Below are 22,551 nucleotides of genomic sequence, written 5' to 3'. Positions count from 1 at the left end.
TTTAGATCATAATGTTATATAAAATGGCCAGGATTTCAAGAGAAGCTCACATACCCTTTGAGAAAATGGGTATGAGCATCTCATATCATCTCGGTAAAAAATAATTGAGGTAAATAAATTCGGTTCGGTCTTGTTATATCTACTGTGGTTCGGTTTTAAAAGAATATTCGTAGATGTTTCTAAATATTTTAACTATTTGGTTTAGACGTAAAGTAGATATTAAATCTGACACCTACTCGTAATTCTAATACATAATCCAAAAATCGTGTCTTGGTGACGGTCGTTGAGACCGTACTCCTCCAAAACGTCTCGACCGATTTAATTATATTTCTAAATAGGTAGTACAGTGCTCTATTTAGCCGCTATTTTTAACCGACTTTAAAAAATTTATCTGAAAATCTCCATTTGATCTGTATTTTTTTATGTATGTACACCGATTACTCGAAGATGCCTGGAGCGATTTCAAAAAATTTGTTCTTCTTTTAAACTGTATACTCCCCATTTGGTTCCATTGCCATCATGTCAAGATCTAATGATGGTATCCTGGAGAAATTGAGAGGAACTTTCAAAAATTATTTAGGTACCTAGTGTGTTCGTAAATTTTTCCATTTACCTACTTTAAAGCACTACGATTTTATGAAGGTCGATCTGATAATGTAGTTGTCTTAATTTAAGCCGTTTCTGAAAGGATTACATGAAACAGCACCGTCTGCAAAATCTAAATATTTATGATAATCTTTCACAGCTTCAATTAATACATCACCGGCACCGCCTTCATACTGATCAGCAGGTAGACCATATTATAATGATGTTATATTTCGCTTTTTATTTTAATGTGGTTTTGGAGTCTGTTGTATTTTTTTTATTAAAATTTTATTATTAATCCTGATTTAGATTTCGCCTTCGCCTTCGCTTTCGCCGGGCCACCTAGTGATTATATTATTATAATATTATATTAGTTCATCTTATGGAAAAGTTCGATAGTTGCCGCTACCTCCCACTTAGTTAACTCCGATGTGAAATCAGTTGTTTTAACTTTCAACAGTTGAGTGATTGTGCACACTACACAGTGGTTCTTGAGTTACTCGTAGTGGAACATTTTAAAAGTGATTTGTGCGGATAAAACTGCGTACTTAAAGTTATTAAAAATATTTTTGTTATTACTGGATTAAGTGTTGTATCTACTACTAATATAAAAAAGTAAGAGGATTTTGTATTTTATATTTAAAATCAATTAACTTTTATTTATATATTATATTGACCAAATAGGTACACGCAACATTATCCATTTTAACCATTTTCAAATCTGACATACTTGTAGATTACATGTAAAATAATTCTGCATCCCACACCAAAAATCTGACTTAAGAAGAGAAGGTATTTAAGATACCTATACTTTTTTTTTAATTTTTAATATAATTTCAAAAAAGGGGTACAATTAATTACACTTTAGTGGGTAAACAGTAAGTGGGAACACTTTTTCATAATTTCTGTATGAAACCTACGTTACAACTTGTCTCCAAAAATAACGATTTCTCTCGATATAACCGCATATCTTGAGTTCATTAACCCCAATGCTTATCATATAAAACCTTCTAAATATCGAGCGCCTTTTTGTATAGAAGGCAATGTTCTTGATTTTGACCAATAAACAAATGATAAAACTTAAAATATATTCCATTAAACATTTAAATATTTTTTAAACTAATCCTTTCCATTACCAAAGTAGGTAGCCTACATCAGTATGCTCATTTTCGTTTATCCTACCTACTTAAGTTCCTTTTTTGGATTTTTCATTTATCAAAGAAACCAGTACATTTAAAGGTAGATTACGTTTCATAATGGATACAAAACGCTTATTCCTTTGATTGTTATCTAACAATAAAAAGCGAAAGTGGTTTTGTACAGCACTTATTTATATAATAAGTACGTACGTTATTTTTCATTGAATTTATACTTATATAGATCTAAATATAAATATTATAGGACCGGAATGTTGATATGCTTCCCCTTATTTCAAAAGTAAAGTATCCAAGGTCCTACGGGTCCTGTTAAATAGTTACATAAGTTATATTCGGAAAGCCGTCAATACGGATAAAATACAGAACGATTTAGATATACAAATAGACTCTTTAGAAATATCTTAGTTCAATATTTATTTATGATAATAATAATGCGTCGCTTTCTACTACGTAGGTACCTAGTTACATAAACTCAGTTAACTATAGAAATTGTGCTTGTATTGATTGTTTTAAGTGATATTAGAGCTATGGTCCTATCCTAGATGGTGTTTTATTTAATCAATTTCAAAAAGTAAAGTCATAGGGTCACCGAACAAATATATTTACTTACTATAAATCAGTGCCATCAATTCGAAAACTTCAAAGCTCTGCCCCTGTAACCAAGTAGCACATCGATTCTCTTTCTACGATCGCAAACGCTTCGAAAACTAGAAAAATGTATGGGAATGACAGATTTTGATCACGTGACCTATCGATAGCAAATGTCATTCCCATACGTTTTTCTAGTTTTCGAAGCGTTTGCTGTCGTAGAAAATAGAATCGACGTGCCATTTGGATAAAGGGGCTGTTTATTTCACTATGCTTGGTTTACAAAAACTTTTGAAACATACAGTTTGATTATTTTTAGAGACTATGATCGGTTCGAAAGGCACGTTCTGCTTAGTAAGGTAGGCATTAAATTCAACAGTTGTTCTATTAAAATCATCATTATTTTCAATATCTATTTTATCAATAATTAAAATTATATTAATTCTATTTCTTGTGTGAAGATGAAAGCCGATCCAATTGCCTCCAAGCATCTTTGTCATTATTAAATTCATTATGGTTGGTGCCATTATAGTAAAAGATATGTTTACTCATTGATATAACTTATTCATTGGCAGGTCCATAATATCCTTATCGTCCCATTCCCTGTAAATAAATATACCTACCTAACATATACACAGAGTGGTGCGGTGTATTTCTTATAAATACAAGGTGTTGGCAAGTCCACATCCGAACTATTTTTTTTTAAGTAACTAAAAATACTTTTTATGTTTTCATATAGAGTAATTAAAATTATTTCGACTATCCATGTAACAAACGCCATGATAATTTTTTGCATTTTAAGTTTTGTAGTGGTAAGAGTGTCGATATCGACGAGATATTGCAACTGGCTGCTGGCACTCCGCACTTAGTATAAGTTAGGTCATAATATAAGGATTTAAGATCTATTAGATCTGTAAGAAATATGTTTTTACTCGCTTTACTTTTAATATTCATTTATATGTACACAATATGTTCCTTAGACATTTTGAATTAATTTTCCCTAGTGTTATTTTCTGAGCACGCTGTATTATCTTATGGCACTTAATTGACTTTTCCAACAGATATGGAACGCTGGTCAGGCAAAGTAGCAGTAGTAACTGGAGCAAGTGTCGGCATCGGTGCTTCCCTGGCTGTGAGACTAGCGGACAAGGGAATGACAGTTGTAGGTGTAGCTCGCAGGGCACACTTAATTGATGTAAGTTAGATTTTGACAGTGGTATGTGCGCGGTGTGAGCCGTGCCCAGTGGATATGAGCTCTGCCTCCGATTCCGGAGGGTGTGGGTTCGAATCCGGTCCGGGGCATGCACCTCCAACTTTTCAGTTGGGTGCATTTTAAGAAATTAAATATCACGTGTCTCAATCGGTGAAGGAAAACATCGTGAGGAAACCTGCATACCAGAGAATTACCTTAAATCTCTGCGTGTGTGAAGTCTGCCAATCCGCATTGGGCCAGCGTGGTGGACTATTGGCCTAACCCCTCTCATTCTGAGAGGAGACTCGAGCTCAGCAGTGAGCCGAATATGGGTTGATGACGATGCGCGGTGGATTTACAAAACCGAGGTCCTGGGTTCGATCGTCGGCTGGGCCGATTGAGATTTTCTTAATTGGTCTAGGTTTGGCTGGTGGAAGGCTTCGGCAGTGGCTAGTTACCACCCTACCGGCAAAAACATACCGCCAAGCGATTTAGCGTTCCGGTACGATGCCGTGTACAACCCGAAAAGGGTGTGGGTTGTCTTCAAACTACCTTGTCTAACAAGTTAGCCCGCTACCATCTTAGATTACATAATCACTTACCATCAGGTGAGATTGTGGTCAAGGGCTAACTTGTAAAGAATAAAAAAAAAATAAGTAGTTATAGTAAAGTAATACAAATCTGCAGTGCAATCCGTTAATTATGACGTAGTTACACAACGTAGTTTGGTTTTCATATATATATTTTTTTTAACAAAGTCGGATGTAATGACTTCGCTTACAGTGACATGCCGTATTATGACCCATTTTTAATAAATTTTGTCCGTTTATATGACTGACATGATTCTTTAAACCTTCGGCAAAATTTGTCGACTCAGCACGTGGATTCTTTTGTTTTGAATCTCATTGAGGAACTAACAGTTGAATGTCACACATTGTTTTTAGTGTCATCCTATGTAAAAAAATGTTATCTGAACGTCGTAAAGCATTTACGATTGAAGAGAAAGATGCACACTAGGAAATTAATCACTCATTTAATATGCTATGTTTCTCTATTAAAATTAGTATTTACTTAAAAAAAAGTTTCTAGGCGAATGTTTTGTATGACGTCCGCGTAGAACGTGTTTGTGAATTCCCTTCGATGTCATTATAAACTGATTCCAATTTCCACGGTATATTATTATCATGTTCAAGACCTCTGCCGTGGATGAATAAAAATGTTTTGATTCTACAGCGATCTCACCTAAAGTCTTTGCTGTGTTTGCACTTTACGTCTTGCATGGTAGCCTTTTAATTCACATATAATATGTAGGTACATATTATATGTATGTGTAAATCAAGTGACTGATAAGTGAGGCCCATTTGGACTTAAAATATTATGTTCATAATTATTTTTAAATCAAGAACAATTCTTACAAATTACAATTAAAAATAGCGCGATTTATCATCATTTTATTTTATATCTTACATTGCTACTATCCATTACTTACTTTCTTTTTCAATGAAAGCGGCATATCTCCTTTCATTATTTCCCTGTGAGCCCAGTATTTTTGCCAACTTATGTGTATTCTTCTACAAATTTCTTCTATGTTGTTATTATGATGAAGTGAAACTTGTTTACCTAAGTATATGTAAGTGTCTACATATACCAGATTTGCGTAGTAAGATTTTCTAAGTAAGATACACATAGTCTTAATTAAAGCTAACCTTGTGTTATTTATAATTACAAATAGGATATAAGATCATTTAAAGAATGTGATCAATACATAAGTATAAACAATAAACATTGTTGTGTTTTGTACATATTAATAGGACACGGTTATTGAATGGAATTTACTAGGAGTGTATGAACTTCGTGATTCCAGTTACTTCTGTAACATGATTATTAAGTTATTATAAGTAATACTAATAGTAATAGTAATATAATGTGTTGTTTCGTCGATTCAGCTCGAAGAATAGGGGTATACTTACATAAACACAAAAAGCTGGGAATAACAGTATACTTACGTGTACCTATATATCATTAGACATCATTCAGCTTTTTTTTAATTGTCTACAAGTTAGCCTTTGACTACAATCTCACCTGATAGTACGTAAGTGATAATGCTATCTAACATGGAAACGGGCTGACATGTTAGGATGAAAATCCACACCCCTTTCGATTTCTACACGACATCGTACCGGAAAGCTGAATCGCTTGGCGGTACGTCTTTGCCGGTAGGGTGGCAACTAGCCACGGCCGAAGCATCCCACCAGTCAGAGATCGAACCCAGGTCTTGTAAATACACTGCGCACACCTCTGCGCCACGGAGGCCGTGTTTTAACAAAACATTTTTTAAAATCTGGACTAAATAAAAAAAACTACATGAGAAAAACATTATTTATTAATCGCTATCCTACTAATAATATAAAAGTTAGTATGGATGTTTGTTACTCTTTAACGCCGCAACTACTGAATCGATTTGTCTGAAAATTGGAATGGATTTAGATTTTATGGATTAAATTATAGGCTACTTCTCATCTCGGATAAATCCATGGTTCCCGAGGGTTTTGTGAAAAACTAAATTTCACACAAAAGAAGTCACGGGCGTCCGCTAGTCAAAATACGCGAAGCGGATGACTAGATGCGAGCATTTATTTATTTTTAACCGTCTTCCAAAAAAGGAGGAGGTTCTACGTTCGGTTATGTATGTTTTCTCAATTATTGACTTGTTACAGAACCTAAACTCGGAAGTAACGGGAACGGGCAAGATTTACTCTCGACAATGCGACCTCTCTAAAGTAGAAGAAATAGATGCAGCCTTTGACTGGGTGGAGAGTAAATTTGGCGGTACAGATGTTCTCGTGAATAACGCTGGAATATTTAAACCTGGAAAGATAACAGGTGAAAACTTTATGCTCTTAGTTTCATATTTTGTTGAACAAATTCAAAAATAAAGCATTGGCAGGTCCATAGTTTCCTTACGGACCAATAAACCTTAAGTCATCGTTTCCCAACCTGCGGTCCGCGCGCCGAGTATGTGTATGGGGATCACATACTCGGCGCGCATAAACGCTAATGTCTCGTAATCGCTACGCTTACTGCACTGGTTTGAATTTACAATTTATTAGCAACATCAACCCAAATATCACTGATTTAGTTGCAATAAACCAACACCAACCTTTACATTTATTTTATTTTCATATTTTTCATAATAAACAGTTATTTTTATCTGTAACAACTAAAATAAATACCTAATCAGATTTTTTTTGCTGTTTATATTATTTAGGGGGTCCGTGAAAACAGTGCTTGATTTCCTAGGGGTCCGTGGCTGATAAAGGTTGGGAAACGCTGCCTTAAATAAATGTCATACAACACGTATAAGCCTCATCGGAGTGATCGGAACCTCAATTACTCGAGCCATGCGATCGGCAAACTTATCTGCAAATAAACATAAATTAAATTGTCCCAAATAGTCCGGGATCCGAGGACATTTGTTACAACTGATTAATATCAAGCTAATTTTTCGTGAGCATCTTCATCTCGGTGAGAAGTTCAACTTTTTTATTTACGAAAATTCTTGATTCTGGTAGCTAACTGGAAATAACCACCAACCTTCGCTTGTCGGAGAGGCACATTAAGAAGAAGAAAAAAACAGCTGGTCAACTTTAAATAACCTCGTTATTTATACAAGTTGGGAGGAGGGTAGTTTACCAAACCAGTTGCTTGCTACGTCGTCGTTATCAAGGCTCACTGCTGACCTCGAGTCTCCTCTCAGGATGAGAGGGGGTTAGGCCAATAGTCCACCTCCGCCACCGCCACTACTTAAGCGATTTGGCTAAAATTTGTAATGGAAATGGATTTTACTCTGGATTAAAACATAGGCTACTTTTTATCCTGAAAAAATCCATGGTTTCCCGAGAATTGCGAAAACTATTGATTTTAATGATATGAATGTTTGTTACTCTTTCACGCCTCGACTACTTAGACGAATTAGCTGAAAATTGGTATTGAGATATAGCATATATAGAGCATGGATTAACACATAGCCTACTTTTTATCCCGGAAAAATCTATGGTTCCCGAGGGGTTTGTGAAAAACTAAATTCCACGCGGACGAAGTCGCGGTCGTCCACTAGTGTTCATTAATGGAACACTGCAATTGACATCTGCTTCTATCCAATATAATTTTTGTGATATGCAATCATTTCAGATGCCACAGATGGTAAGCTGAGCGATGCTGACGTACTACTTACAATGGACGTCAACTATAGAGCAATGGTCATGTGTACCAGACAAGCTGTGGCGTCAATGAGGAAGCGCAATTTCGATGGTCACATTATAAATGTTAACAGGTAAATCTTAATTGCCAGGAAAGACGGAGACAATCTAAAAAAAAAGAAAAAAAATATCTGGAAAAAATTGTCGTTACTGGCAAGGTGGAAGGAATAAAAGCCGCGGGGGCGCATAGCCTGAAATTGAAAAAAAAACAATTTCAGTTCAATTCAAATTTCAATGATACACCAAGGTACACTACATAGCTTTTCATCGTATTTTCGTTTTTGTGATTATCTAAAATTGTAATTTCGACTAAATGAGCTTGACTGCACCATTTTACATTAAGTGCTATGAAATTTCAACGAAACATGATTATTTCAACGAAATTAAATAAAACCAGATTTTCGATGAAATAACGTTACTACCTCTAACTATCCCTACTATACTAATGTCACTCTATGTAAAGTGATAATAATTGTGTGTTTTCGTTGAAAAACACACAATTATTCGACACAAAAAATCGACACATAGAATAGATTGCGGAGATATTCGTAGTTATTATATCGTTGGTATCTGGCTAGATTATCATCCGGCGTCATTGCTAAGCGCTTGCCTAAACAGAATAAAAAAAAAAGCTTTCAAATTCACGCTGACGAAGTCGCAGGTATCAGTTTGTGAAAAATAATAAATTCGTTTTGCTTAAATATAAAAAAAAAACCGGCCAAAAATAATAACAACAGAAACAGATAAGCAAATGGTTTTATCTGGTCCCTGACTTTGAATATTTTAAGTGTTTTTATTTCCAATACGAACCTGCATAAAGTACTGAATCTTATGCCCTTACACAAAAAATACCTAAAAGAAATATTGAAAGGTAGGTATTACGCGTCTGATACCTAAATTAAATTACATATTATTGATATAAGTTGAAAATGACAGATATTTCAAACAAGTTGAAAATTATGTATTTTGTTTGATCCTTTCAGTTGTAAAGATACCTACTTGTTTAGACACGTCTGCAAACGATGTTTTTTTAAACTCTACTTGTATAACGTCGCCTTTCGTAGGAGATTTTTAGCTATAAATAAAATAATTTTATGTAACATGATTTATGTATAAGCACAACTCTATCCAATCAATACAACATTCTTTCAATATTGTAATAATATTATGTGCTGATGTTTCAATTCTTTAGATATTTTAACCGAAATAGATACTTTTATAACCGAAATAATTATAATAAATGCTTAATAGATAAATAATTAGCTTAATTTGCAACTTAGGCTAGCTTATCCTTAGTATTGTTTTTATAACCACCATTTGAATTAATTTTATATTAGTCAAAGTCAAAGCTGACATAACTTACCTATATACCTACTATTTTTGTTATCATCTAGGAATATTGTTTTTTAACTGATTATTCAATATACTTTCTTTTTTTACATGCGTGTTGTTTGTTGTTATTCCAGTGTGGCCGGTCACTACATACCATTCCACTCCGACTTTAACGTATATTCGAGCACCAAGCACGCAGTCACTGCTTTCTCCGCTGCACTGCTTAACGAGATGGCCGACGCTAAAAGAAATATCAAAGTAACGGTAAGGAACTACATTCATATTGCTGCCCTACTTGTTAAAAAATTGATTGGTAGCTCAAGGGAGAAAGTTTAGTTAATTTCCAACAAGGTTAGACGGAAAAAAGACCAAACAGAAATCTGTACGATTTTTTTACTTTTTCTTCCATACTTTTTAAAGTTACCAAATATGAGTTACCGTGATATTCTTTGCATGTGTCGTTATATAGGTAAAGAAATAGACGATAATAAAGTTTAGTTTGGATCCTTATATATATTGGTTGTGGTTTATGGTTTCAGAGTATCTCCCCTGGACTAGTGCGAACTGAAATGACTGTTAGCCATGATCCCAATCAGCAAATGTTACAGCCTGGTGAAGTGGCTGATGCAATTCTTTATGTTCTCTCCACACCACCAAACGTGAATGTAAGTACTGATAGTACCGACCTAGTTGTTTGAACATAATTTATAATCATAATCTAAACAGTAACTATAATCTAGTCAGGCCTCCCACATCATAGCAGAGGGATTCAGAGCTTCAAAATATTTCAAAATATTTTACTTTATCTTCGTTAACATATTTTAGCGTCAAGAATAAATGTTGCAAATTTGAATGACCAAAATAATTTTTTGATTGCAGATCTCCGAACTCGAAATGCTATCGACGGCAGAAAAGAAATTATAAAACACATAAACCATATTCCATTTCTTTATTCATTATTATGGCACTTTAAAATTAACCGGATGAAGCAGATAATACAGACGATGAGGATGATGATGAGGCAAGTCCGAGGATAGATGTTCCGAATTGAAATATAGCTCGTAAGATGTCAAGTTTCAAAGTCCATAGAGGTGACGGCCCTTCCTCTTCAGGTGTCTTCTCTTGATTCTGTAAAACGAAAATACATATTTAAGTACATACAACAACACATGTTTTATTTTAGTTAGTAAAATAGATAGAATATTAATAGATACAAGAAAGGTCGCGTTATTTGTGATTATAAATGAAGAACAAATTATATTTGTAAGGACTAGAAAAGTAAGGAAGACAGGGAATGAATAAATGTTTTATTTTATTTTATTTAATATTTTTAGTTGTAAAAGACCATCCCCTCTGATATAAGGTACAATCCTTGCCCTTAATTAATACAGGATGGCACGCATTTTGGAACACATGATATAAAATGCTGTATTGTGTCCGGCAACTTGAGGCATAGGTGCCTCTTATATTTAAAGTAATTAAATAAACATCAACAATCCTTCAAACTGGAATACTGCTTCAGGGTAGAAATTAGCACCGTAGTGGTACTTTCCTGATCAAACCAAAACAAAGAACCGTTCCATTACTAGAACTATTACTAGAAGAAGATGCTTAAACAATAAAAAAGTGGAGTAAACATTAAAAGTAATCACTGATTAAAACCAAACAAGTAGTATAATTTAAATAAGTATAATATAAAATATATAGGTATTTTCATATTATCTAGCTTCGAGTACGATAATAATGGTTCGTTCTCAACACAATCATCTCATGGGATGCGATCCTGAACTGCTTTTTGACATGTCTCCAAGTAGACCCATTATTAAACTTAAGAAGAATCCAGCTGAATCTTTCATTCCCATATTATTTTCTTCTGAATCTGCATCGGGATCACCTCCCTAAAATTTTATATTGGTGTTAATAAATACGTAAGTAACTTTATTTATTGTTTTTTTTATTTTTTATGATTTCATTTTTTAAGTACTCAAGCGATCAACCTGAAGTTTTGCAAACACGTTGTTAAAAATAAAACTGTTTTAAATAATTTTTTTTTAGATTTACAGATTCAAAAACATGCGAGCAAAGTAGCGAGTAAATAAAACTTTCTAAAATAGCCGTGGTGTTTTTGTCACGTTATCGACAAAATGCGAATGAAAAAGTGAATAACTTTCTAATTCAACTATCTCACAACCACTTTTCTATTAATTCAAATATAACAAAACCGAACGAAAAACAAATAACTACAAGGTGTAGTAACTATTTATAGCTCAAAGAGTTTTCTATTAGGTAGGTACTTATTCGTAAATCATAAAAAAAAATTAATTGCAAAGCAATTAAAGACATAAAAGCTTTTTTAAAAACGTTAATTATTTATAAAACCGTTTATTACTCACAGCACTCGTGCCTTTTATTAATTTGCTTAGGAATTTTCCAAAGAAGGCTCCATTGTTTTGCTGAAATACGACAAAATGTTGTTATTTTCGAATTATACAATTTATATAATTTTCATGGAAAATAAACACTACACACCGCACCGCCACCAGTGATTGTATCTAATGATGTCAAAAGATAGCCAGCTAATATTTCTCCTGGATTTTCTTCGCCTTCAGACTGAAAATTATATTTAATTTAATATGTATATATATTATGATTCATAACTAAAAATGTATTAAAAATTCGTCTGCTAATACTTTGAATAAAAAAATAAACAATGATTTGTATGTACAAATCTTATCAGCCATAGTCAAACTTACCAATAAACCAACAAAAAGTCCAATTCCAGAGGCAATTAGAGCATTGAGGTCGATACCGTCGCCCTAAAATATAATAAAATTAGAACAAATTTGTCAAAAACTGTTCCATTTCAAACGATATATAAAATACTTACGCTAAGATTTGCTACAATACCACTTATTGTTGCTAGAAGTGATCCCAAATCAGATTGTCCGTCTTCCTAGAATATAAATATAGATACATTAAATTACTTAGTAAATAAAAGTACAGTATGAACTGTGTGTTAAAGAATTGTAAACAGCGAATTCGATAAATGTAAATTTAAAAAAAAAATTTAAATTACTGTAACCCAACTACAAAAAAACTCGTTTAAAATACAGGTCCTAAATGGTACAACACCTTGTTTATCAAAATGTTTAGAATAGTAGACACAACGTAGTTATGTAAATATATATACAAACATACATACACATAGACTGCTAAAAACCATAACCCTTTCTTTTGCCATTGCCGTAGTCGGGCTAACTACGATAACCTTTGGAGACAATAAATAAGTTTGAGAACTTACACCACCACTGAGCCCTGCAAGAAGACCCAAGATGCCACCACCCTGACCATCTCCTCCGCCTGGAGGTTCGTCATAATCATCATCATCATCATCATCATCACCATCGTCGTTGTCAAGTTCAATAGAATCGCCATTCGATTGATTTCTATCCTCCTCATTTTCCAAACTTTCTTCAGTTGAGCTATCTTGCTCAGATTCATTTGATTCGCTTTCAGAATTTTCGAGTTCAATGTTACTTTTATTTGGAAGCGGCTTCAAATCGTTTACGTAATCATTGCCGATTTCGTTATAATTAGTAACTTGTCTTCGAATAATAATCTTGGGTTTATTCCGTTTAACAATTTCTTTTAAGAACTTCTGAATTGTTTTCTAGAAAAAATCATTATGTAAATCTGTGTTTATTAATAAGTAATACTGGTAATATGTATATTTATTTCAATAGAATATATTGTGCCAGTTTAATTAGTAGGTATATAAAGTGATGATGACTTACCTTCATCGACACAAGTGCATCGACCTAGTAGTGTTGCAAGTGCGAATAGTTAGGTCTCACTCAAAGTTCACACACTTTCCAAGGTCGTGTTAATAAAAACGAACGTGCTCGATTACAGTGAACAGGAAAATATCTGCTATTGTCACTCAGAATAAGAAATTAATCATTTCGTGATAAAATTGGTGTGTTAAGTAAATCTTAAATTAATATTAAAAATATACAGGTATTATTATTATGTAGGTACACAACCACCTTTAAGTACGAAAATAAGGAAAAAATCATGCGCAAAAAATTGGCAATGTTTAAAATATGCACAGTAAAATCAATTGGCACACATTAAAAGCACACACACAATAATTATTGTCAACAAAATAGCGTAAGGTTGCTTAGTCACACCTCTATTATGAAATATTATCATCATTATCAACCCATATTAAACTCACTGCTGAGTCTCTTTAAGAATGAGAGGGGTTAAGCCAATAGTCAATCACGCTGGCCCAATGCGGATTGGCAAAGTTCACACACGTCTCTACGTGTGTGAACTTTTACAGTTACACAGTACATTTTAAAATGCACATAGTTGAAAAGTTAGAGGCGCATGCCCCGGACCGGATTCGGACTTACGCCCTCCGGAATCTGAGCCATTCACGGTCTATCTTCATCCACTGAGCAATCACGGCTCAATTATGTTTATTGTATAACACTGCCGAGAAGCAACTCACTCTATGGTAGGTACCACTTTAGGCAATGTTATACCTTACTTTATTTACAACTAGCAAAGGTCTGCGACTTTGGTATAGCCCACCATGTGTTTTTTTTATTATATCTGAAAGAGTCTTTCCGATACAACACAACAGTTATCTACATACCTATCTCAAGTTCTTACTAAAACTTATACTTAAATCTTTCTCATAAATCACTCCATCTATTGGTAAAAATCGCACGAAATTCGGTTCAGCGGTATTGAGTTTATCCCGAATAAATGGACTGATAGACGTAGTGGAGGACTTTGTTTTATAATATAAAACATCGATCGTAGATCGTTAGATGGGCCCTGAAGCGTCACGGAATTGTCATTGGTTTCGCAAATACTTACGAATGAAAAGTAACAAATTTCTCATTTTATTCGTGTTGCGGCTTGTGTTTTTACACTTCCAAAATTATCACGAAGGCATAATTAAGGAATTAAACGAGAAAAAACTGTAAAATATTTTTAAGTCACAGCATGCGCTTGTTGCATACTAAGTTAAGATGTGCGTCACGTCTTTGAGTAATGACATAACATTGTGAGTTCTTTAATATAGGGGGCCATCTAACGATTTATATCGATGATATAAAATATATTGACAATTTTAATGCGTGTGTGCAGTTAGCTTTGAAAGTGACAATAACAATAGAATCTTACACCGGAACTACTGCTGGATCCTGGAAGGAAAGCAGTCACTAAGTTGAGCAAGCTGAACAAGTTGCTGCCGCCGCCCGACGAGTCGTTCTGGGGGTATGTGGGGAAGTCGTCATCATCATCATCATCGATATCATTGTTATCTTTAACAACTGAATCGGTATTCTGAAATCATAAACAAAATCAATCATAAGTATAAACATTGTCATCGTTATCAGCATCATCATCATCGTCGTAATCGCTATCATCAGTATCATCATCATCGTCGTAATCGCTATCATCAGTATCATCATCATCATCATTATTATCAGCTGATGGACGTCCACTGTAGTCGTCGGTTCCACCTAGTGAGCGGGTATATCAACACTCCGCGACTATAGTGCGAGGTCGCCATGTCATGTTTACCTATTAGCTAGTATGCATTTATTCAATTCACTGTATTCTGTGGGCATAATAATCGTCTTCCGATGCATAGTAACCACAAATACTATTAGGTGATATTATGAAGAAGTAAAGAATGTGAGGTTGTAGGGGGATCTCTGGATCTAATGATAGAGACCCACGTTTTGTTTTGTGAATGTTGAAGGCTATATTTTTATCCCCGTTTTCTCACAGGAATGTGACCAAATGCGGGCAAAATCGCGTGGCTGTTAGTCTGTGTAATCTGTTAGTTATCTATAAACACAGCTATGATAATAACAACTATTTTAATCTGTAAATACCTAGTTAGACCTTTCGTAATAATACCTGCAACATAATTATTATGTTAATGTCTTTACACGCCTAATGATTTCAAGGCATGCATACATCCGGTGGCAGTATTTAGTACAATCTATTAAAATCAACCTTCCTCAGAAGCTCAATGTAAACTCATTGTAAGCTAGTAGGTAGGTACCTAAGTCCTTAATAAAATCACTATTTACTACATAGGGAGCTACTATGGAAATGTGATCCAAAAGAATACGGTTTTATTGGTTTAATATAAATTTACTCTGGTTTAACTCCGAAAGTAAAATGATACTTAGGTTGGGCAGGTAGGAACTTACCTAGAGCAAGTTATTTTTTTGTTATTGACGCAGGTTCATAAAAAGTAGTTTACGTTGGATTAAGGTCACCTTTTACAAAAAAATCTTCACGAGACATGTTTTCATTTGCTGGACGTAAGTTTAAACTTGACTGCGATGAGATAACTTTTCGTTATATGAGATAAGAAATAAAAAGGTTATTTCAAGGAAATATCGAGTCAATGCTATAAATCTCGGTGGTATGATTACCACTCGGTGGCTTATTGAATGGTTAAAATTAAAAAAATGTTAAACATAAAATTAATTAAAAACAAAACGAACTTTTGCAAAACCATCGTGTGCAACTATCCATCTTACTTAAGGGCGTAAGTAATGTTATTTCAGTAAGTGGTACGAATTGAGTGAATGAAATGGTCGATGATGTCAAAATTACTATACGAAACTATCCTGTGGTATATTTAATGACCCTCAGACATATCTATGAGAGCCATCGGTATCGGTAAATGCATTACTCGTAAGTGTTATCCACTCATAAATACCAACTTTGGGTAATTCTAGTTAACCTGCCTCGTATTGTCAGGTATACTCATAAAGAGAAAGTTACGTCCTACTTTAATATTACTTATCTACCTTTATATTTTTAAATGACACTCAGTTATACAATTTATAAAACAAGGCTAACCTATAAGTAAAACTTCTTTATTAACGAAGAATATCCGAATTGCTTTATATTTCCTGTTCGTTAATATAGTCTGTTCCGCTTTATTTTTCGAAGAGAATATCAATCGGCCTTGGTTAAACATTTTCAACAAAATAATCCTGTTTAAAACTACGGGTAATCGTTACGACAAATGCTGCAGCATATACCTACTTATAATACTATTCCGTAAATATGAACTATTTTTAAACACAGTCCGTAATACTTTTGCCTTTGGGAATAGGGGGATGAAAATACGTAGTTACACACTGCCATTGGTAAAAGATTATTTTAAATCGGAATCAAAAATTAGTGATTTAGGCGTGAAAGCAGGAGCGTAGCTACCGCCGTATCAGCCGTATCAATGATACCGGGGCCCGACCTACAGGGGCAAAAAATTGTAAAATGTACTCCACAATCTCACTTACACTGGTGCGTCCCGGGAAAAAAAAACAAAAAAACTGCGAAGCTTTCACTTCATAAATGACAAAAATAAAAAAAAAACAATTTCTTCCCGGGAGCGTGCGTCAATAAACGTTACGAACGCCGTAAAAGTTGGAAACATTCCACATAGCATAGTCGTATTTATTATAAACATTTAACATGTCTTTTTAAAACTGTACTCTATATTTTGATATACGGGGCATGCACCTCCAACTTTTCAGTTGTGTGCATTTTAAGAAATTAATTATCTCCAACGGTGACGGAAAAAGATTGTGAGGAAACCTGCATACCAGAGAACTTCCTTAATTCTCTGCGTGTGAGAAATCTGCCAATCCGCGTTGGGCCAGCGTGGTGGACTATTGGCCTAACTCCTCTCATTCTGAGAGGAGACTCGAGCACAGAAGTGAGCCGAATATGGGTTGATAATGATGATACATTTACATAAGGTAATAATATAATTCACTTACTGTTAAATCGGTAGAATCTGGCGATTGTCTTTTTATTCTTAATTCACTTGTTGGAAAACTGAACGCATTGGCTATCAAGGATAGAGCCAAGAGGGCACCAACGTAGCTTCGTCGACCCATGACTTTAACTGGCACCTACAAAATATCAATTACACAAAACCAAAGCTATTGCATTAATTTTATATATAACCTAGTTAATCACTTAATTACGTTCTTAGGAATCCGAATTTGCAATTGCTTAATTAAGTGTTCCGCAAGTAACTTACAACTAAGCACCTGCCTTATGTACCTAATTGCTTATAAATCATACTAATAGTTAGAGATTTAGTTAATTTATTAATACCCCTGCAATACTTTGATGTTACTCTGTCAGTCTTTACACGGTTATTGGTCTAACGTTAACCGCAAGTAATATCTTATAACGACACAGGGTTTCCGTCCTCAAGGTATTTATACAGGAGGTTTCAAAACCACATCATCTATACTGCTTATTTATCATGAGTAGTCTCGGTTTGGGTTGCTCAGCATTCTTTTTTTTTATTATTCTTTACAAGTTAGCCCTTGATTGCAATCTCACCAGATTGTAAGTGATGATGCAATCTAAGATGGAAGCGGGCTAACTTGTTAGGCGGAGGATGAAAATCCACACATCTTTCGGTTTCTACACGACATCGTATCGGAACGCTAAATCGCTTGGTGGTACGTTTTTGTCGGTAGGGTGGTAACTAGCCACGGCCGAAGCCTCCCACCAGCCAAAAAGTTCTTATTTAGAGCTATAGGTCATTTTTATCATCAAAAACTGATGGACGTCCACTGCCAGACATTGATTTCTAAAGAGCACGGTACCGAGCCGCCAGCATCCGGTGGTTCCCTGCAACCTACCTAATTGACGTCGTCGGACCACTAAGTCCGACGACGTCAATTAGGTAGGTCTTTCTGATGCGTGGTCACCACCTTGGCACTCCAACGTATATCGGCTTTTCGAACTACGTGCCCTTCCCATTGCCATTTACACTTTGCAACTCCTAAAGATATGTGAGTAACTTTATATTTTGTGGGGATCTCATTTTCGTTTCTGATCAAGTCACGCAGAGATACGATTCACAGCATATTTCAATAAGTTAAGCTTATTCAAGCGATTTATTATTATTTTTTTTTATTTATTTTGTACCAATATTAGTAACACACAAAAGTAAAAAGAAAAACAGTGGACAAGGAAACACTTATCTCTATAAGAGATCTCTGCCAGTGACCCTTGGCAGTGGGATTTAGCATTCCGGTAAGATGTTTTGTAGTAACCGAAAGGGTTGTGGATTTTCATCCTCCTCCTAACAAGTTAGCCCGCTTCCATCTTAGATTGCATCATCAGTTACCATCAGGTGAGATTGCAGTCAAGGGCTAACTTTTAAAGAATAAAAAAACCTACTTAATTTGTTTTACCCCTCAATACAGGCTAGTTATCGGCTTATTTTGAAACCCCACTATAAAGATGTTGAATTGATATCTATCCTCGTCCCTGATGTGTATTCGATTCTCGTTTAAAATATTGTACGTTTAAGTTTAAAAATATTTGTTTTTTGAATGAAACACACTGCCTGTATATGTGGGCGTATAGTACGAAGGTCCCTGATTATCCGTACTACGGAAGTTACAGTTGCGCCACCTGACTTGCCAAACCGACTTGTCGCTTTCCGTTCAACAAATTAACTATCACTATAAGACATCCCTTTGCATTAGCAGGTATTTCCTACGTTTGTTTGTGAAAGGCAAACGGCCACGAGGTAGATCTCTAACCAGATGGTCGGATCTTCTCAAGGAAACTGGAGCCAGCACCTTTACAGTGCCGTCCAATTGGCTAGCGACCGTACTAGATGAAGGAGCAAGGTACACCGAAAGATAACTCGCCAAGGTTCGCCATTTTTGAATTTTCGAAGCGTTAGCGATCGTAGAAAGAGAATCGACGTGCCACTTTGCTACAGGCTCCGATTTGATTTTTTTTTGTTTGATAGGGTTTGTTTTCAATTTGGTCCCATTGTAATCATGTTAGGAACTGATGATGGAATCCAGGAGAAATCGAGGGGAACGTTCGATTATTATAGAGTACACTATGTTTGTACGTTTTATACGTTTGTTAATGTTTAATAATATAAAATAAAATAATAAGTATTTTAAAGCATTACAATTCAAAGAAGTTCTGGTGTCAATCTGATGATGGAGCCGAAGCACAGACGAGGGAACTCCTCTTCGATTTACAGCAGTTACCTTTTGTTTGGAATTAATTAATTTGTATCGATGAGAACTTTACACCTAGATGAAATGTGACTGTTATTAGGGGTTTGGTGATGGAGACGAGGGACTTTTAAGGGAACTCCTCAACAGTTTACAGTTGCTATCTTGTGATTGAGCTTGATTAATTTGTATTGATGAGAATTTTACATCTAGGTGTGTTGTGCCTGTAATTTGGGGTCGGTGTTGAAGACGAAGGACTTTTGAGGGAACTCCTTAACGGGTTACAATAGCTATCCTGTCATTGAGCTTCATTAATTTGTATTGATGAGACCTTTACATCTTGATGTGTTGTGACTGTCATAAGGGGTCTAGTAATGAATACGAAAGACAGCTAAGTGAGCGCCCCAAAGGTTTACAGTGATTGGGCTTGATTAGTTTATATTGATAAGAACTTTACATCTAGATGGGTCGTCACTGTCAACACAAACAAAGAAGATTTAGAATATTCATATTTCGTTTAAACGGGGATTGATGTATACGAGTAAAGATTAAAGTAGTATTTTTAAATTTGGTTTTGTTGATTCTACGTAATAAGAAAAATAAGTGTAATCAGTGTAAGAAAATAACATCGCGGTTTTATAATCAAAATGTTTAATATTGTTTTCCACTTACTCACTATCACTAAGAAAACTAAATTTAAAAAAAAAATATTAAAAAATACACGTCATCAACCCATATTCGGCTCACTGCTGAGCTCGAGTCTCCTCTCAGAATGAGAGGGGTTAGGCCAATAGTCCACCACGCTGGCCCAATGCGGATTGGCAGACTTCACACACGCAGAGAATGAATATAATTCTCTGGTATGCAGGTTTCCTCACGATGTTTTCCTTCACCGATTGAGACACGTGATATTAAATTTCTTAAAATGCACACAACTGAAAAGTTGGAGGTGCATGCCCTGAACCGGATTCGAACCCACATCCTCCGGAATCGGAGGCAGAGGTCATATCCACTGGGCTATCACTGCTCTCAAAAATACAACCGACTTTTAAATCACAAAAATGTTTCTACTAAACTAAAAAGTGTAAAATAACTTCGTATGTTCTACCTTCTAAATAAAAAAAATCAGGCCGTCTACACTTTAAAGATTTAGGATTTTCAGGAACGGTACCGCATTCATGCTGATCAGAAGATAGCACATACGTTGTTATTTTTCACTTTTAGTTTAGTAGAAACATTTTTGTGATGTTGAAGTCGGTTGTATTTTTTATTAAATTTTTTTATTGAAGTTCTGTCATGTAGGGAAGTACCTATATAATTCTATTAAAAATCAGTTTTAAATATAAACTTTGCTCTTAAAACAACATCAAGTTCAAGTAACATTATAACACTTACCTTATGAACCTTGTATTGCAAAGCTTACGTAAGACAGGACAATCCCAAAAATTACAAACACAAAATAGGAATCGCTGTGGAATTGACACTTTAAATTATTTAACAAAAAGTATTAAATAACCAAGTACAATAATGTATGTGTCACAGTACACGAACTTGTTAGCAATAACACGAAAGTAAATCGAGTTGAGGTTTTCTTGGGTCGTTCAGTGGAGCTCAAGGTCCGAAGTGGTTTTAATTATAGCGAAATGTTATTATTTTTGCGCCTGTGATATTTACGTACCTGTACGTCACATTTTACTTAATAATGTACTAAGTGATTATTATTTATTAAAGAAATCTTACCCCCTATTCTGCAAGGGAAGTAAATTAAATAATTTGTCTATAAATTCGTTATTAGTACTTCGTAAAATCAGTTGTCAATTAACAAAGAGTTTATAAATTATTATTATCACCATTATTTTAGTAATATCTATTAATACCTGACGCTTCGAAAGTGCTTGTAAACTAAGCCTTATTCATATAAATGAATTTTGACTTTGACTTTTACAGATAAATATCTAATGCAACAATATCATTACTATACACTGTTGTAGTACTCTATATCTTTACATAGCAGAAAAAGTGTTGAATTAATATGTAGATACCTAATTAGTTTAATACCTAATAATATGGTACCTACGTTTGCTTTTCTTTGTAATAATGAATAATGATGTTGCGATTGTAAATATTGAGTCACAATTAAACAGTGGTTGTTCGTCGAAGGTACCTTTGAAGGTCAAAAATTGATATAACATTTCATGCTTGCCTTTGTATTTGATAGATCATTGATAGTCCTAGATTGCCCTTATGCGTACCTTCGTTAGGTACTTCCATGAAATAAGATAGAGCTACAGGAAAATAAAAATAGATAAGTGTAGGTATTCCTATTCCTACCCTCTTAGTGCTTCATCATAATCAGGCAAAACCAGGTAAATTCCTAGTTTTATTGATATATTTCTAGTCATCTTTAGTAGTTTTGACTTCATTACATTGTTTCTGATATTAATTATAGAAAAAAGAATTATCCAAATCAGTCCAGGCGCCTTCGAGTAATTGCGTAATATACATACAAAAAATACATACAGACGAATTGAGAACCTCCTTTTTTATAGTCGGTTAAAAAATAAATAAAACCAGACAAGTGCATCTCAAGCCACGCGCAAATTTCAGGGTTCCGTAATTGCACTTTGCAGACTTAGTGGTTTTTTGGTTGTAGGAGAAGTAGGTACCTTCGATAATAACAATATCTTCTCTAGCTTTCTAGCTGGTACTAGATACTAATCATTTTTGCGCTAAGCCGCTGTCAGAAAGACAAATGGGCATGGTGAAAATAAAACAGTTCCTTCACTACGGAACCTTAAAAAGTTGTAAAAACACAAGGCCCAATTGGCTCGTAACTAGTTTTATTAGGGACTAGCGGAAGCCCGCGACTTCGTCCGCGTGAAGGTAGATGTAAACTTTTAACTACCCCTACCCTACCCCTACCCTGCCCTACCCTACTCCTTCCCTACCCTACCCTTCCCCTACCCTACCCATTAAGGCTGCACACGCGACGGAAGCTTAAAAAATTGAGTAACTTCTTCCGTTTTCCCAACATTTCCCTTCACTGCTCTGCTCTTATTCATCGTAGCGTGATGAAAAGTATACTATAACCTGCCCAGAAGTATGAAAAATAATTGTACCAAGTTTCGTTAAAATCCGTCGAGTAGTTTTTGTTTCTATAAAGAACATACAGACAGACAGACAGACAGATAGACAGACAGACAGACCGACAGACAAAAATTTTACTGATTGCATTTTTGGCATCAGTATCGACCACTGACCCCCTGATAGTTATTTTGGAAATATGTTTCATGTACAGAATTGACCTCTCTACAGATTTATTATAAGTATAGATTACCTAGTTTAAGGGCCAGGACGTCATTGTAATTCTATACTATTTC

General features: G+C 34.8%; 3 protein-coding genes across 4 annotated transcripts; 1 reads left to right on the top strand and 2 right to left on the bottom strand.

Annotated features, from left to right (window-relative positions):
* The first annotated feature begins 1,038 nt into the window (after positions 1–1,038).
* Positions 1,039–10,279, top strand: LOC112050093 (farnesol dehydrogenase). The gene is made up of 7 exons (XM_024088242.2): positions 1,039–1,200; positions 3,392–3,525; positions 6,240–6,405; positions 7,714–7,855; positions 9,248–9,377; positions 9,653–9,778; positions 9,993–10,279. Exons 2-7 carry the CDS (start codon positions 3,394–3,396, stop codon positions 10,035–10,037), a joined length of 741 nt encoding a protein of 246 aa, XP_023944010.2. The 5' UTR covers positions 1,039–1,200; positions 3,392–3,393; the 3' UTR covers positions 10,038–10,279.
* LOC112050094 (uncharacterized) lies at positions 10,046–20,730 on the bottom strand. Its single transcript, XM_024088245.2, has 4 exons — positions 20,567–20,730; positions 16,943–17,077; positions 14,313–14,474; positions 10,046–10,241 (listed from the first exon to the last, which is right to left on the bottom strand). The coding sequence occupies exons 2-4, from the start codon at positions 17,060–17,062 to the stop codon at positions 10,089–10,091; spliced, it is 435 nt and encodes a 144-aa protein (XP_023944013.1). The 5' UTR covers positions 17,063–17,077; positions 20,567–20,730; the 3' UTR covers positions 10,046–10,088.
* On the bottom strand, positions 10,784–14,306 carry LOC112050092 (uncharacterized). 2 transcript variants are annotated; one of them, XM_024088240.2, is made up of 7 exons: positions 12,908–14,306; positions 12,415–12,783; positions 12,001–12,066; positions 11,867–11,929; positions 11,643–11,723; positions 11,507–11,566; positions 10,784–11,011 (listed from the first exon to the last, which is right to left on the bottom strand). In XM_024088240.2, exons 1-7 carry the CDS (start codon positions 12,911–12,913, stop codon positions 10,877–10,879), a joined length of 780 nt encoding a protein of 259 aa, XP_023944008.2. In that variant the 5' UTR covers positions 12,914–14,306; the 3' UTR covers positions 10,784–10,876. The 2 variants fall into 2 exon arrangements, with proteins under 2 accessions (XP_023944008.2, XP_023944009.2); XM_024088241.2 differs by having other exon boundaries at positions 10,893–11,011; positions 11,503–11,566.
* Positions 20,731–22,551: the final 1,821 nt, after the last annotated feature.

Source organism: Bicyclus anynana, chromosome 8 (assembly GCF_947172395.1).
Source record: "Bicyclus anynana chromosome 8, ilBicAnyn1.1, whole genome shotgun sequence".
Classification (NCBI taxonomy): Eukaryota; Metazoa; Arthropoda; class Insecta; order Lepidoptera; family Nymphalidae; genus Bicyclus; species Bicyclus anynana.
The sequence above is the reverse complement of the archived record's forward strand: the minus strand, read 5'-3'. Positions and strand labels throughout refer to the sequence as shown.

Coding starts and splice junctions, on each gene's coding strand:
- LOC112050093 (XM_024088242.2), top strand. CDS start 3,394: ATGGAACGCTGGTCAGGCAAAGTAGCAGTAGTAACTGGAGCAAGTGTC. Junction 6,406..7,713: donor TAAACCTGGAAAGATAACAG/GTGAAAACTTTA, acceptor CAATCATTTCAG/ATGCCACAGATGGTAAGCTG. Junction 7,856..9,247: donor CACATTATAAATGTTAACAG/GTAAATCTTAAT, acceptor TTGTTATTCCAG/TGTGGCCGGTCACTACATAC.
- LOC112050092 (XM_024088240.2), bottom strand. Junction 11,724..11,866: donor GACTTTTTGTTGGTTTATTG/GTAAGTTTGACT, acceptor TATAATTTTCAG/TCTGAAGGCGAAGAAAATCC. Junction 11,012..11,506: donor TAATAAAAGGCACGAGTGCT/GTGAGTAATAAA, acceptor ATAAAATTTTAG/GGAGGTGATCCCGATGCAGA.
- LOC112050094 (XM_024088245.2), bottom strand. CDS start 17,062: ATGGGTCGACGAAGCTACGTTGGTGCCCTCTTGGCTCTATCCTTGATA. Junction 14,475..16,942: donor CAGATTCTACCGATTTAACA/GTAAGTGAATTA, acceptor TTATGATTTCAG/AATACCGATTCAGTTGTTAA. Junction 10,242..14,312: donor GATCCAGCAGTAGTTCCGGT/GTAAGATTCTAT, acceptor TTCGTTTTACAG/AATCAAGAGAAGACACCTGA.